Here is a 15,421-nt window from a genome sequence, read left to right on the forward strand (position 1 = left end):
TCCAACGATTATTTAACAAGAAACTTGATTCTTCTGAATCATTTCCATTTGAATGTTGTTTAGCCTCAGTTATCGTTATTATGACTTGCTGAGCTAGTTAGCTCACTCTTGCGAATCTTTTTATGTATTCTATAGTTAAAAAGGATATGGTTGATAGCGAGGTTCCTCAGTCCAGAGTGCGAGCTAGGATCCCAGATTGAGATGGATCAAGCTAGCAGGAGCTTATATTGGTAGTGAGATAGTAAGATTGTAAGAATAATTTCATTATCAGTTGTAAGTTAAATTAGTTGGGATTTGTTACGTTGTAATAGAAGTTAAGGTTGTGGCTTGTTTTCATACTTTAACCTGTTGTGATCCATGGTTATGTAAAGCAGGGTCATTGCAAATAATATTTCTTATACGGGTTTATATATTGTGTATGTGTTGTGGACCCCAAACTTCTGACCCGAGTTTGGAGGGCGTCATAAGAGATCTCAGAGATACCGATAAGTCAAATTCTCATTAAAGATCTCAGAGATATCGACAAGTAAAAAATGCTTATAGAGATCTCAGAGATATCGACAAGTCATTTCTACATGCAGAAATTTGGAGACCTCGACAGGCCAAGTTCACTTATAGAGAACTCAGAGACCTCGACAAGTCAAAACACTTATAGAGAACTTAGAGAGCTCAATAAGCCATTATACTTATCGAGATGTCAGTTCTTTATAGTCTAAACTGGAGATCTCGATATGAAGCTCAAGTACAGAATGCAGACAAGTTAAATATTCAAGAATATCAATCAACAATTGATCTAATCACTTAGATTGAAAAGTCTACAAAAGCAGCTTGAAGAGTGCAAGATCAAAGGCCAAGATTAACTGACAAAAGAAAGTCACTGATTCACAGGTTTTGCAAAGATACACTAAGCCAAAAATGGAAAGCTTTAGAGATAACTTAAAGTAGGGTTTAGTACATTCTATTGCATATTGTGTAAACCTGTGTTTACTAATCTATAAAGTAAACACTGGTCCTTTACTTTTAAAATATATCTTAGATCTAGAATTTCTTGTAACTCTCTCAAGGGAGAAGCTAAATTCTTAACATAAAAAGAACCCAGAATTTGTAGCAAAATACTAGCTTGATTTTTACATAAAATTAAGTGAGTTTTGAAATATTGTGTGCACTGTCTTTATTTCAGTTTACTTAATATTGTTATAATTCTTATCTGCTTTGATCACCAAGTTAAAGAAAATAATAAAGCCTTTAATATTGTCTAAAACACATTCACCTCCCCTCGCTATTTTGTATTCATTACCTAACAAAGAGAATTTTGACCAGGATTCTTTCATATTCGACCAGGATTCCTGGTCGATTTCGACCAGGATTCTGCCATATTCGACCAGGATTCCTGGTCAATTTCGACCAGGATTCTGCCATATTCGACCAGGATTCCTGGTCGATTTTGACCAGAATTCTAGTCGATCTTTGACCAATTTTGCCCTCCTGATCGAAGAGAATTTGGACCACGATTCTCCCTTAATCGATCAGGACTCTGATCGATCTTTGGAATTTTTTACCATCCATGTCGAATGAAAATTCGACCAGGATTTCTCCCCTAATCGATCAGGACTCTGATCGATCTTTTGGCTTTTTCACCATCCATGTCAAATGAAAATTTGACCAGGATTCCTCTTTTAATTGATCAGAACTATGATTGATCTTTACTCTTTTTTACCATCCATATTGAAAGAAAACTTGACCAGGATTCCTCCTTTAATCGATCAGAACTCTGATCAATCTTTACTCTTTTTTACCATCCATGTCGAATGAAAATTCGACCAGGATTCCTCCTTTAATCGATCAGAACTCTGATCGATCTTTTGGCTTTTTCACCATCCATGTCGAATGAAAATTCGACCAGGATTCCTCCTTTAACCGATAAGAGCTTTGTCCGATATTTAGTATTTTCTTTTCATTTCGTTTGTCCTTGGAACTTCTAGAATGTTCCAGGTTCTTCCAGCTTACGGCTTCCCTTGTTGGGCTTCCCCTTATTGGGCTTTTGTGTCGATTCATCTCCCTATATGTTGCTATATAAGAGTAGAGGGAGTGGGATTCCTCATTTCATTTTCACTTAGAAAATTTCTCTCAACTCCCTCTCAACTCTCTCAACTCAGGCAATTTTCGGCGTTCCTTTCCACCATTGCTCCACCACCTTCAACCTTTTTCTACATTCCAAGCCTCCTTCCCAAGCACTTCAATGACGGATCGCGACCTTTCCAGGCTTGTAAAGATGAACACTTCCAAACGAGGTACCCTCATTCAAATCTGTTCTTTGTATACATCTTCAATTGACATGATTAACACTAGAGGGGACGAATATCCTTCCCTTGCTGAGTTAGATTCTTATAACCACGTCAGCACATTTCATGAACTAGATGGTTGAATAGCCAGTTACAATACTCTGTACAAACTTCATCCTTACCTTAGGATTACTCCGGCCACCCCGGGTGAGAGAACTTGTAATTGGGAAGGGGACACTATTTTTATTTATCGAGGAACCCTAGTTGCCGGCCTTAGGTTCCCCTTCCATGAATTTATCCACCGCCTCCTTGCGGATGTTCAAATAAATCCCTGCCAACTCCCTCCAAATTCATGGAGGAATATTCTTTGTTTTATGGTTTTATGCCTTAGAAATAACTTCCCCCTCTCAGTTCCCCTTTTTAGGAAAATATTTCAATTCTATAATAGTCCTTTAACCCAACCGGGATGAGTTTTTATCCGTCAAAGGCCCAAGTGTCCCCACATTTTTTATGGCAACTCTATTGTCGAAAATAATCTAAAGTGGAGAGATGAGTTTGTTAGGTTAACTTGGGCTGGAGGCGATTGGACCAGTTTATTTCGTAGGCCCTTTTACAAGGTAGTTGATGGTAGCCCAACTAGTATTAGGCTAACCGATGAGGAGGAGGCCTCTTATGAAGCCCTTACTGCAGATAACGGCCAAACAGACACTTGGACTCTTTTAGAGGAGTTTTCTTTGAAGAAAGTTGGTCTTTACCAGGCCACTGATAAGGGTAACTTTACCTGCATTTTCCTTCATTTTCTTTTTTTATTCTATTATATCTTAGTCACTTATGGGTTTCAATGTCTACTTTTCAGCTTGTGAGGCCATTAATAATATTAACAGGCCTAAGAAAGGCGAATCGGGCCGCCAAAAGAGGGCCAAACTCAGCAAGGACCCAAGGGGCAAGCCTGATGGGCCTTCATTTTTAAAGCCTCGGGTTTCCCTGGGAGACGACGTGGATCCCCCAATCAAGGGCCATGCTTACAGGCCCAATTGGGGCTTTAGAAGAGGTGATACGGTGGTTGGATCCACTAAACATGCGAAGGACTGGTCTTTCCACTCTATCACTCCCCAGAACTACACAGAGATTGTTACGGGGAGTGATATTGAGTCAATTGAGCACTTGGGTTCTCAGTCCCAATCTTCGGTAAACTTTATCTCCTTTTCTTTCTCCTTTTTATTTCTTGTTTTGTGGTTGCCCTTTAATGAATTTTCCTCCTTCTTTGCAGAGTAATGCCTACTTCCAGGCTGCACTCCAGCAGGCCAAATTCTGGAAAGTTAACTCTGATGAGTTTGAGAAGGAGATGAACAAATGGAAGGAGAGGGTTGAGACTCTTGATAAGAAGCTGAAGAACAAGGGTGAGGAGCTGTCCAAGGCCCATGCTGAGCTGGTTAAGCTTCAGTGTGATAAGGAGACTCTCATCGACGAGTACATGGACTCTCAGAAGTTCAAAGAATTAATGGAGATACATGATGAGGGTCTCTATCCTATCTAGTTCATGCAAGGACGGGATGTTGCGGTGAAGGTGGTTATGGAGAAGCATCATGGCTTAATAGAGGCCAAGGATTTTATAATCCCTGAGCAGCCAGAGCCTGAAGATAGTTTGAACGTTCTCTTTGACTCTCTTATGCAGGAGGATCGCATCCTTGACCCCAGAACTACTTCTCCTCCATCCTCTCCAGCAAAACATGATGAGACTTCAGCTGATGCAGAGGAAGGGGTAACGAGGGGGAGAGGGACAAGGATGACTCTACCAGGGATGAGTGGAGTTTTTTCTTTTACTTAGCCTTTCATTGCTTTATTAACTTGTTGTATTTTGAACTTAATACCTTTCGGGGTTTATTTATGTTGCTTTCCTTGCTTTATTTATTTGCTTTATTTGCTTGCTTTATATAGGCTTCCCTTTAAGTTTTTGAATGCTTTTTGATTGACTAGCAACCTGAACCACACGGTTGTAAGAGTCATGCATTGAATAATGGAAACAAGACTGAAAAACAGACTGATATGACATACTTGCAAATGTTGCCCAAGGCATTTTTAGAATAGAGGAATTTTTGAATCTTCCTTTTGTTTGTTTATTTATTACTCTGTCCATCAAAGCATAAATTTTTCTAGGTAAACAAAACATAACTTGGTTATTCAAAGTTTGAAATAACTTCAACTCAAGAATATAACTTGGTTTTTCAAAACCTTATATAAGATGGGTTTGACCCTGATAATCACAAGCTAAAATGTAAAACCTACTAAAACTGAGATATAAAACCCTAAGCGAGCAAAGCTTCATGGTGCTTTTGAACCTTGGTACTATTTTGATAAGCACGAACTATATGTAATAAATCTTCAGGTTTTGAGCATGCCAAGTCCGAGGTACTTCTTCTCCGTCCACGGTTTCCAGTTTGTAAGATCCTCCTCTTTGAACGCTCTTAACTTTATATGGCCCTTCCCAATTTGGGGCGAGCTTTCCTTTCTTCCCTACTCCAGAAGCTTCCACCGTCCTCAGGACCAAATCTACTTGCTTGAAGAATCTCTCTTTCACCCTCAGGTTGTAGTAAAAAGAGGTTTTTCTCTGATATTCCACAATCTTTATGTGCACATCATTTCGTACTTCATCTATTAAATCTAGGTCTAGTTTTTGACCTTCCTCATTTTCCTTAGCGTTGAACGCTTGGATCCTTGGGGACGAATGTGATATGTCTACTACTGGTACAACTGTTTTTGCCCCGTATGCTAACATAAATGGTGTTGCTCCTGTAGTGATTCTACATGTGGTTCTGTAAGCCCAAAGTATTAGAAGTATTTCATCCACCCAACTACTCCTGGACTTCTCAATCCTCTTCTTCAGTCCATCTAAAATAACCCGATTCGCCACCTCTGCCTATCCGTTGGCTTGAGGGTGTGCAACAGAAGTGAACCGCAACTCGATTTCATTCTTTTCACAATACTTTTAAACTCCTTGTTATTGAACTGTGTTCCATTATCGGTCACCAAAATTCGGGGAATCCCATATCTGCACATGACATTTTCCCACAGGAGTTGTGCAACTTGCTTAGTTGTAATCTTGGCCAAAGGCTTAGCTTCGATCCACTTGGTAAAGTAATCAGTTGCTAGGATCAAAAACTTCCTTTGAGCAGTAGCCATCGGGAAGGGCCCAAGAATATCCATTCCCTACATAGCAAACGAAATTGGGGAGTTTATGGAAGTAAGCATTTTGGGAGGTTTCCTTACTACAGGGGCATGCTTCTGACAACGATCACATCTCTTTACATATTCTTTGGCGTCAGCCATCATTTCTGGCCAATAGAAGCCTAAGCGGATAATTTTGTGGGCTAAGGCCCTGCCTCCCAAGTGTTGGCCATATATACCCTCATGTATTTCCTCCAAAGTAAGTCAAGCCTTATCCGGCCTGAGACACCTTAAATAAGGAACTACGGAAGACCTTTTATAAATAATCCCATCAATCAAAGAATATCTTAGAGCTCGTACAGACAACTTTCTTGCTTCCACAACATTATTAGGCAGCCATCCGGTTTATAGATTAGCCTTAATAGGATCTATCCATTACCCTTCAAGCCCTATGGGGGCAACTAGCTTTACGTCTATGCTCCGTGTTTTCAAAACATGAAAGTACACACTTCCGGAGCTTTCTTCTAGAGATGAGGCAAATTTGGATAATGCATCAGCCTTAGCATTTTCTTCCCTTGGAATGTGCTCAAAATGACATTCATCGAACTTGATTATCATGGCTCTCACTAGGCGTACATACTTCGCCATGGTTTCAACCCTTGCTTCGAACTCTCCCTTGACTTGGGATACCACAAGTTTCGAGTCCCTACAAACTTTCAAGTTTTTGACTATCAACATCCTTGCTAGGCCAAGGCCAGCTATCAGAGCTTTATACTCGGCTTCATTATTTGTGGTTGGAATATCTAACTTCATAGCATATTCAATCAAGAATCCATTGGGGCTTTGTGAAATTAGCCCTGCTCCACTCGAATTTGTTTTTGATGCTCCATCAAAATAAAGAAATCGGAATTCCTTGTCCTTGTTTTATCTTCCTTCATTATCCTCTTTTCCCTCCATATCCTGAGGTTCATTATTTCTCTACCCCCCAACTTCTTGGTTGGGGATGGTACATTCAACCACAAAGTTAGCCAAGGTCTGGGCTTTTATCGCCGTTCATGGCTTATATTTTATGTTGAATTCTCCTAGCTCAATGGCCCATTTAATCAACCTTCCACTGGCTTTAGGACTGTGAATAATGTTTCTCAAAGGCTGATTCGTTAGTACCTCAATCTTATGAGCTTGAAAGTAAGGACGCAACTTCCTTGAGGCCGTCATCAAGGCTAAAGTAAACTTTTCAATAGTCGAATAATTCAACTCAGCTCCGTACAAAATCTTACTGACATAATATATTGGTTTCTGGATTTTAAGTTCCTCCTTAACCAATACGGCGCTCAAGGCATTTTCTAAAATGACCAAATATAAGTACAAAGTTTCATTCAGGACTGGTTTGGCCAACAACGGGGATTAAACCACGTATTTCTTTAGTCCTTCGAATGCCTCTTGACTTTCCTCAGTCCATATGAAATCTTTTACTTTCTTCAAGGCTTTGAAGAATGGCAAGCACTTGTCTCCAGATTTGGAAATAAATCATCCCAAGGCAGCAACCCTTCCAGTGAGTTTTTGGACATCCTTGATAGACCGTGGAGGCTCCATGTCCAAAATGGCCTTTATCTTATCAGGATTTGCTTCAATTCTCCTTTTGGAGACCATCAATCCCAAAAAATTTCCAGATCACGCTCCAAAAGCACACTTTACAGGATTTAACATCATCTTGTGGTATCTCAGAATCTCAAAAGCTTCCCTCAAGTAGGTTATGTGATCAGTCTTCACCAGACTCTTGGCTAACATGTCATCTACATATACTTCCATAGTTTTCACAATAAGATCTTTGAAAATCTTATTTACCAACCTTTGATAGGTAGCTTTTGTATTCTTGAGACCAAACACCATAACAAGGTAAAAAACACCAAAGTCAGTGATGAATGATACCTTTGGGATGTCATCCTTATGCATCTTGATCTGATTGTATCCATTAAATCCATCCATAAAGCTTAGCATCTCATGACCCGCAGTTGCATCTATCAGAATGTCTATCCTTGGCAGCGGGAAGCAGTCCTTCGGGCATGCATCATTCAGATTAGTGAACTCCACACACATTCTCCAATTTCCACTGGCCTTCTTTACCATTGCAGGATTTGCTAACCATTCAGGAAATTGTATCTCTTCAATGAAACCCGCCTCTAAGAGCTTCTCCACTTCTTGCTTGACGGTTTTCTGCCTTTCAGGGGCAAAACTCCTTTTCTTTTATTTCACAGTCTTTCGATTAGGATCCACGTTCAACTTGTGGGTGATCAATTTCGGGTCTATATCGGGCATATCTGTTGCTGACCACGCAAATACATCACAAGAACTTTAATAGCTTCCCTCTAAGGGGTTCTTCCAATGATGCTCCAATTAAAGTTACTTTTTGGGGTCTTCGGGAGCCAAGGGAATAGGGATCAAATCTTTCACTGGCTTTCCACGTTTCTCATCATTCTCACGGATATCCAGGTCTTTAATAGGTAAGACTTGCCCCTACCCCATCTGTCCCGAGGGAGGCCACATAACAACTCATTGCCATCTTTTGATCCCCTCTTTCTTCCCCAATTCCGTTCCGGGTAGGAAACTTCATTACAGAATGGTAAGAAGAGGGGACTTCCTTGAAAGCATGTATTCCCGTTCTTCCCATGATTGCATTGTAAGTTGAACCAGCTTTTACAACTATAAAGTTCAACATCTGTGTTGTTTGCCTTGGTTCCTGACCCATAGTCAAAGGCAACTTAATTATCCCTTCCACGAGGAATTCGAATCCAGCAAATCTATATATTGGCATATCCCTCGGGGTTAATTGAGAGTCATTATATCCCATCCTTATAAAGGTGTCATAAAGTAAGATGTCCACATATGCTCCATTGTCTACAGGGACTCTTTTCACTAGACTGTTCCCTATAATGGGTGTTATGACTAGGGGATCGTTATGAGGAAACTTAACTCCTTCCAAGTCAAAATCAACAAATATCATTGCTACTCATGTCCTAGCCCTTTTCGGAGCTTCTCCTACTATATACATGACTTTTCTATCATAAGCTTTCCTTGAGTTTTTAGACAATCCTGCAGTAGTTGGCCCTCCAAAGATAGTGTTTACCACTGGCCCTCAGGGTTGAGGGTTTCGCCCCTGGTCATCTTGATCCCCCCTACGATCGTCAAAATTCCTTCTTCCATTGTTATTTTTTTCATCTTTTTCCCCACTTCCAGTATACTTGTTCAGCCTTCCTTCCGAATAAGGAATTCAATTTCATCCTTTAGTTATCGGCACTCATCAGTGTCATGACCAGCATCCTTATGAAATCTATAATATTTGCTCTTATCTAGCTTAGCAGGATCAGCCTTCAAGGGCTTAGGCCAACGAACATCCCTATCTCTCTCGATTTCCATTAAGATCTGACTTCTAGGAGCATTTAGTTTAGCATATTTGGTGAACTTTTGTCCAGGTCCTCCCTTCTTCGGGGTTGAATCGGCGTTTTGCTCAGTTCTAAGATACTTGTCCTTGGCATTATATTCTAATTCAGTCTTTCTCTTCTTACCACCAGCGGGCTCGTTATTCACCACCATCTTCTTCATACTTTCCTCCACCTTAATATACTTTTCGGCCCTATCTTGGAGCTGTAACATACTTTTATGGGGGCGCTTAGCTAAGGACATCTTGAAGAACTCATCTCTAGTTTCCTGCTACAGTGCTATCATGGCTACCTTGTCATCAAGATTTGGGACCTTCAAGGTGTGACGTCCCGCAAATCCGGGGGTCTGGATTTGACGTCACAAACACAAAACCCTTTTTAAAACATTTTTGAAGACCTGTATTTTTGAAAAGATAATAAAAATCAAAGAATTAAAAACTTAAAAATTTAAAAAGAAGTTAAAAAGGAATACAATTTAAACCCCCTAAAAACAGGATCGCATACAGGTTACAGCATTGAAATTAGAATCAACCACTATTATTAATAAACAAACATTTTTTTACAACTTCAAGTCATCTTCGATAAGAAGAATCATGATTACTCTATTTACAAACCTGATTTACAATTAAATCTCAATAAACAACTCTAACTCGAACATTCTTCAACAATCCCCTGAATACCTTCTTTGACCTTTGGATAACTTAACCATTATTACTCTTTGTCTAGCCTTAGCTATCGAACTTGAACAACTTATCTTTAAGCCTTTCTGAAATGGTTATAAGAAAAGCAAGGGTGAGCAACAATGCTCAGCAAGTACCAATGTAGCAACAATAATTTGAAATAGTTCATCAAGAGTTCACAATCTCGGGGTAGTAAATAAAAAAGATTCACCAATCTTTGATTCAATTGAAATTGGGAAATCCAATCATTCAAAGGAATTATGGAATTGGACTTACATCATTTTACTAAAAACCGAAGGTCAGGCTGCTGATCAGTCACGCACTAACCCGAACATGGCATATAGCCTTGTTCTTTATACTGGATCCAAGGCACACATTGGCCTATATTTGATCACGAATCTGGTCTGACCACGAATTTGGTCCATATATTTTATAAAAACAATCCAATTCTAATAATTCAATTCAATAAAACAATATTCTTAACTGAATCATAATCCACAGTTGTAAAAACATTTAAAAGCAGCATTGCATTTGATAATCAAATCTTTGCAACATATGTAAGAAAGGATTTAGGAACTTGCATAATAGGGTTCAAAATAAACATCACTTGAACGATAAGTGAAGATAGGGATACTTCCCTTAAATTCAATTCTCAACTCACAGCTCAGTATCGTACTTTATACTTCATAATCTATGCATATCAACTCCCTGATAACCTCCGACTATTGTCTATTTACAGCACATCGTTGCTTTCTTGACTTGTTCCTTATTCAGTTTGTGACACCATTCAACCTTCCGTACGTCTTCGATATTGCACATCTCGTTCAGATCCTTTACGAGAATTACACAATACTATAATCACTAAATAGTCTATCGACTTTAACTTATAATCGACAAACCCCGCACTATAACCCTTCGCATATACATGCCACGTACACGAATAAACCTTAACACATAATCATTCTTTGACTCTATCACAACTATTCTATAAATCAATACGAGTTCAGACCATATCAAAAATCTGACAGTATCTCCTCTATTTATTAGACTATCCCCCTGTTATTCCATTTCAATCAACAACCAATCATTATATCAATACTTATTTTGATGTCACATCAAATTAGATATCAATACGAACTTTGATGCTCACAACATCCCATACTGAACTCAACATCAATCATCTATATTAATACCCCCTTTAATATTAACAGCAAAATAAATATCCACACCAATCTTTTCACATAATCAAAATCACACATAACTCAAGAACAATTCAAAAATTCGAATTAAAATTTGGGAAAAACCCAAAACTCGCTTTTAACCGAATCTTAACCAAAATCATGAAGTATATATACCAAAATGATCCTCAGGACCTCTATAATCATATTCTAACACCAAATTATTCAAACAATTGCTTGAAATTCAAAACTGAATTTAAAAGAATAATATGAAAATATAAAATTGAAAAATAATTAACCATATTCGAAGATTTTGATATGGATACGATCGTCTCATCGAGAGCTTCGATTTGACTATTTATACGCCTCCATCGGATTCCAATAACGTCTCAAATCCTCGTTTGATTGCGAAGAACACAAAGAACACTATTCATTTCTGTGGATAGTTATAAGATTTTACTGTATTATAATGTTTATTTGTATAAAATAAGGCCCGGTGAAGGCTATTTATATTTACGAGAAATTAGGACCCCGTTGGATCATGTCGGATATAAAATTCCAATACTTAATAGCTAAGAATAAATAAAACTGATCCAAACGGTTCCCGTTTTAGGATAAACATTAAAACCGGGCTTTTAAATACAGTTTTGGGGCTCAGCGCTTTTGGTTGCACGTATTACGAAAAGATAAGATAGTATTGCACGTACTACGAGAAGATAATATAATAGTTTAATCAAAGCATTTCGAAGAAAATCAACAAAGATTGGCAATGGCTGTTTAATTATGACTACCACTATAATGGTAGGGTCTGGGTCGGTTGGAACCCTAATGTTTGGGAAATCTCTTTGCACTCGAAATCTGCTCAATTTATCACTTGTAATGCTAGACTCATTGAGAAGAATCTGAATATTATTGTAACTTTTGTTTATGCCTTTAATGATGCTATAGACTGTGTGCCACTTTGGGAGTACATTCACTCTACTTGTTCCAGTTCTTTACCTTGGGCTTTTCTTGGTGATTTTATTTGCATCACCGGTATTTCTGATGTTCTTGGAGGACGTGAGCATTGGACCCCTGAGATGCAATATTTCAAGGAATGTCTGCTTAATAGTGGTTTGGAACATATGCGTACGGTTGGTGACACTTACACTTGGACTAATAAAAGATTGCATGATCTTATTTTTAAGAGACTTGATCGTATGGTTGCTAACTCTACATGGTTTAACACCTTCACTGAGGGTAGTCTTTTTGTTAAGCATCAAGGTATTATGGATCATAATCCTCTCTTGTTCGAGGAGCCTATGCAATTCCAGGAATTTGGTAAGCCTTTTCAGTTTTTCAACTACATGATTGATGTACCTGGGTTTTTAGATTTGGTTTCCTCTGCTTGGTCTATTCAATGCTTTGGTTCTCCTCTTGTCCAGTTTAGTACTAAACTTAAGCATACCAAACTGCTCTTGCGAAAGCTCAATAGAGACGTTGGCAATGTTCATAGTAACGTACAATCTGCTCGTGCCGTTCTTGAGGCATTTCAAACATCTTTAAGCTCCACTTTGGACCAGTCCAAAATTTTGGAAGAGGAGGAGTTAATCTCCAAACTTAATACAGCCTTAGATCAAGAGGAATCTCTCTTACTTAAAAAGGCCAGGGTTAGATGGCTTCAACTTGGTGATAATAACAATTCCTTTTTTCATCAACAATGCAAGGTGCATTGGAACCGGAACAAGGTTTTAACTCTTCAGGATACTAATGGTAACTTGGTTCATGGTCAGTCTTCGTGTGCCTCTGTTGCAGTACACTACTGCTCTCAGCTTTTGGGAGCCCCGGCTAGTTCTAATGATATTGATCTCTCCATGGTTGATTGCAATACAGTCAGCATTGAGCAATCTAGCATCCTGTTGGCTTTAGTGACTGATAATCTCATCTATGACACTATTAAAAAAATGAAAAAAAAAAACAAATCCCCGGGGCCTGATGGGGTTAATGCTGAGTTTTTCCTTGCTACACGGCATATTACAGGTGCTAGCCTTTGTGCTGCTGTTCGATATTTTTTTGATCATGGTTCAATGACCTCGGGTGTAAACTCTACTTATCTCCTTGATTCCTAAAGTGGTGGCTCCAACTAGAATGCAAGACTTTAGGCCAATATCCTTATGCACTATTCTTTATAAGTGCATTTCGAAGATTATAGCCTCTCGTCTCAAGAAGGTTATGCCTTCTTTAGTGGACATCTCGCAATCTGCTTTTATTCCGGGTAGATCAATTTCTGATAATATTCTTTTGGCCCAGGAGTTGTTTAGAGGTTACGAAAGGGAGACTGGGGTGCCCAAGTGTGCTCTCAAGCTGGACTTGCACAAAGCTTTTGATTCCATTCATTGGAGCTTCATTATAGCAGTTTTGCAGAAAATGAGATTCCCGGATGTAATGATTGGTTGGATCAAGGCTTGCATCTGTTCTACTAGATTCTCTATCAAATTAAATGGGGTTGTTCATGGTTACTTCAAGGGTACTAAAGGGCTTCGTCAAGGGGACCCTATATCTCCTTATATTTTTGCATTATGCATGAATATTCTCTCTTGCATACTTAACAATACTCCCCAGGGCTTCAAGTATCATTGGCGTTTCAAGGAGCTTAAGCTTACCCACTTGTTTTTTGCTGATGATGTGCTATTCTTTTCTCATGGCTCTAGGCAATCTGTTCAACACATCATGGACTCAATCACCACTTTCTCTGATTGGAGTGGGCTGGTTCCAAGTATCTCCAAAAGTACTAGTTTTTTGTGCAACTGTGATTCTGGCTTCACTCGCTGGTTTGATACTTTGTATATTCCTCGAGGTGTTTTTCCGGTCAAGTTTCTAGGGGTGCCTCTTATCTCTTCCCAACTGTGCATTAATGACTGTATGCCTCTTATTTAGAAAATTACTTCTCGTCTGCATTCTTGGGCCAATCTGTTACTCTCTCTCGCAGGTAGAGTTATGTTAATCAACTCGATTATTCATGCCATTGAAGCCTTTTGGTGTAATCACTTTATGCTGCCTACTTCTGTTCATGCAATAATTCAGTCTTTACTTACCAGATTCTTGTGGAAAGGGAACATCAATCACAAGGGTGGAGCTAAAATAGCCTGGAACATTGTTTATCTTCCAAGAGAAGAAGGGGGCTTGGGTCTCAAGAATATGGTAGAATGGAATCGGGCTCAGTTAATTCACCATTTGATAAGAGTGGTTACCAAATCAAGGAATCTTTGGCCTAAGTGGGTGAATGCAACGGTGTTGAAACATAAGTATTTCTGGACTTTATCAGTGCCTACGGACTGTTCCTGGATCTGGAGGAAAGTTCTGAAACTTCGTAGGCTAGCTCTACAATTTATTACTTACTCTATTGGTAGGGGTTGTGACATATCTTTGTGGTTTGACCCATGGTGGAGAGGAACTTGGTTGGCTGATTCTACCACCTCAGTTATCATCTCTCAATGTGGTTTGCATTACAATGATAAACTGAGCAGTATCATTGTTAATGATACATGGAGACTCCCGAGGCCCAACCCCAGACATCACCACTTGGAACCTTTGCTAGTTCACTGGCTTCAAACCTTTGATTTTCCATCTGTTAACTCTGGTGGGGTGGATACTCTTTTATGGGATGGTATTAATGCAACTAAAATCAAGACTTGGCACATATGGAATTCGATTAGAAGCAGAGGAGATTTGGTGCCTTGGTTCAAGGCTGTATGGCATCGCCTTCGTATCACTCGCTATGCTCACCATCAATGGCTTTTGTGTCATGGCAGACTTAGTACTTTGGCTAGACTGCATCGATTTGGTATTGTAAACTCTCAGCAATGCTATCTTTGTATACATGGTAGGGAGACGGACTCACATTTGTTTGTTCACTGCACTTATAGTCGGTGGATTTTGTCTCGGCTGCTCGGCATGATAGGCCTCTCGATTGCTGGAGATACTTCGATATCTTTGCTTATTAATCTAGCTGATATTCAAGACAGGCCTAGGAGTCTTCTGGCTCTGTGTCTGGTTCAGATTTTCTGCTACCATATCTGGAGGGAGCGCAACGCCCGTGCGCATAACAAGGGTGTCTTTGGGCCACCAAAGCTCATGCAGGGGATGTTGGTTGACCTGGCTGTTAGGCTTAAGAGTTCGCCTTGGTTCGACAATTTAGCTTGTAGTAGGCCAGATTTGTATTCCTGTATTTCTTGTTTATCCTTGTAATTGCTTGTATTTGCTTGTACTTGTTTTGTTCTTTTGGCTTTCTATCCCCAATCTCTCTCTGAGATTGGTTATAGATAGCACCCTCTCTATGGCCTGTCATAGAGCATAGGGTAGATCCCTGTTGTTTCCTGGGTTTGTTGATATATAATTAATTTAGCAAAAAAAAATATCTTGGATAACGATACTATCCAAATTGCACGTATATCGAGATGATAAAATAATATTTTAATACCCGTAAAACTGACCTGAAATCTTTACCGATAAAACCGTACTTCGAATTGAAAAACTCAAAACACGAAAAGTGTTTGAAATAATCAAATTAGGCTAGAAATCATTTTTCGGAAATATTTCGGTTTGTAGATTCCCCACACCGTTGAAGTTGCGGGTTTCCGAATAATCACAAATAATTTATATTTAATTAGAAAAATTATCAAATAATTCTGTAAATCATT

The 15,421-nt window shown here is 39.1% G+C and overlaps 4 protein-coding genes across 4 annotated transcripts; 2 read left to right on the plus strand and 2 right to left on the minus strand.

The window, feature by feature from the left end:
• Positions 1–4,647: 4,647 nt before the first annotated feature.
• LOC141679330 (uncharacterized) lies at positions 4,648–6,095 on the minus strand. The gene is made up of 3 exons (XM_074485832.1): positions 5,887–6,095; positions 5,182–5,331; positions 4,648–5,095 (listed from the first exon to the last, which is right to left on the minus strand). Exons 1-3 carry the CDS (start codon positions 6,093–6,095, stop codon positions 4,648–4,650), a joined length of 807 nt encoding a protein of 268 aa, XP_074341933.1.
• Positions 6,096–7,941: 1,846 nt separating this feature from the next.
• LOC141679331 (uncharacterized) lies at positions 7,942–8,448 on the minus strand. Its single transcript, XM_074485833.1, has one exon. It carries the CDS (start codon positions 8,446–8,448, stop codon positions 7,942–7,944), a length of 507 nt encoding a protein of 168 aa, XP_074341934.1.
• Positions 8,449–11,821: 3,373 nt separating this feature from the next.
• LOC141679332 (uncharacterized) lies at positions 11,822–12,850 on the plus strand. The gene has a single exon (XM_074485834.1). The coding sequence runs from the start codon at positions 11,822–11,824 to the stop codon at positions 12,848–12,850; it is 1,029 nt and encodes a 342-aa protein (XP_074341935.1).
• Positions 12,851–12,869: 19 nt separating this feature from the next.
• Positions 12,870–14,969, plus strand: LOC141679333 (uncharacterized). Its single transcript, XM_074485835.1, has 2 exons — positions 12,870–13,641; positions 13,711–14,969. Exons 1-2 carry the CDS (start codon positions 12,870–12,872, stop codon positions 14,967–14,969), a joined length of 2,031 nt encoding a protein of 676 aa, XP_074341936.1.
• The last annotated feature ends 452 nt before the right edge of the window (positions 14,970–15,421 follow it).

The sequence above is a fragment of the Apium graveolens genome, chromosome 8, assembly GCF_009905375.1.
Source record: "Apium graveolens cultivar Ventura chromosome 8, ASM990537v1, whole genome shotgun sequence".
Classification (NCBI taxonomy): domain Eukaryota; kingdom Viridiplantae; phylum Streptophyta; class Magnoliopsida; order Apiales; family Apiaceae; genus Apium; species Apium graveolens.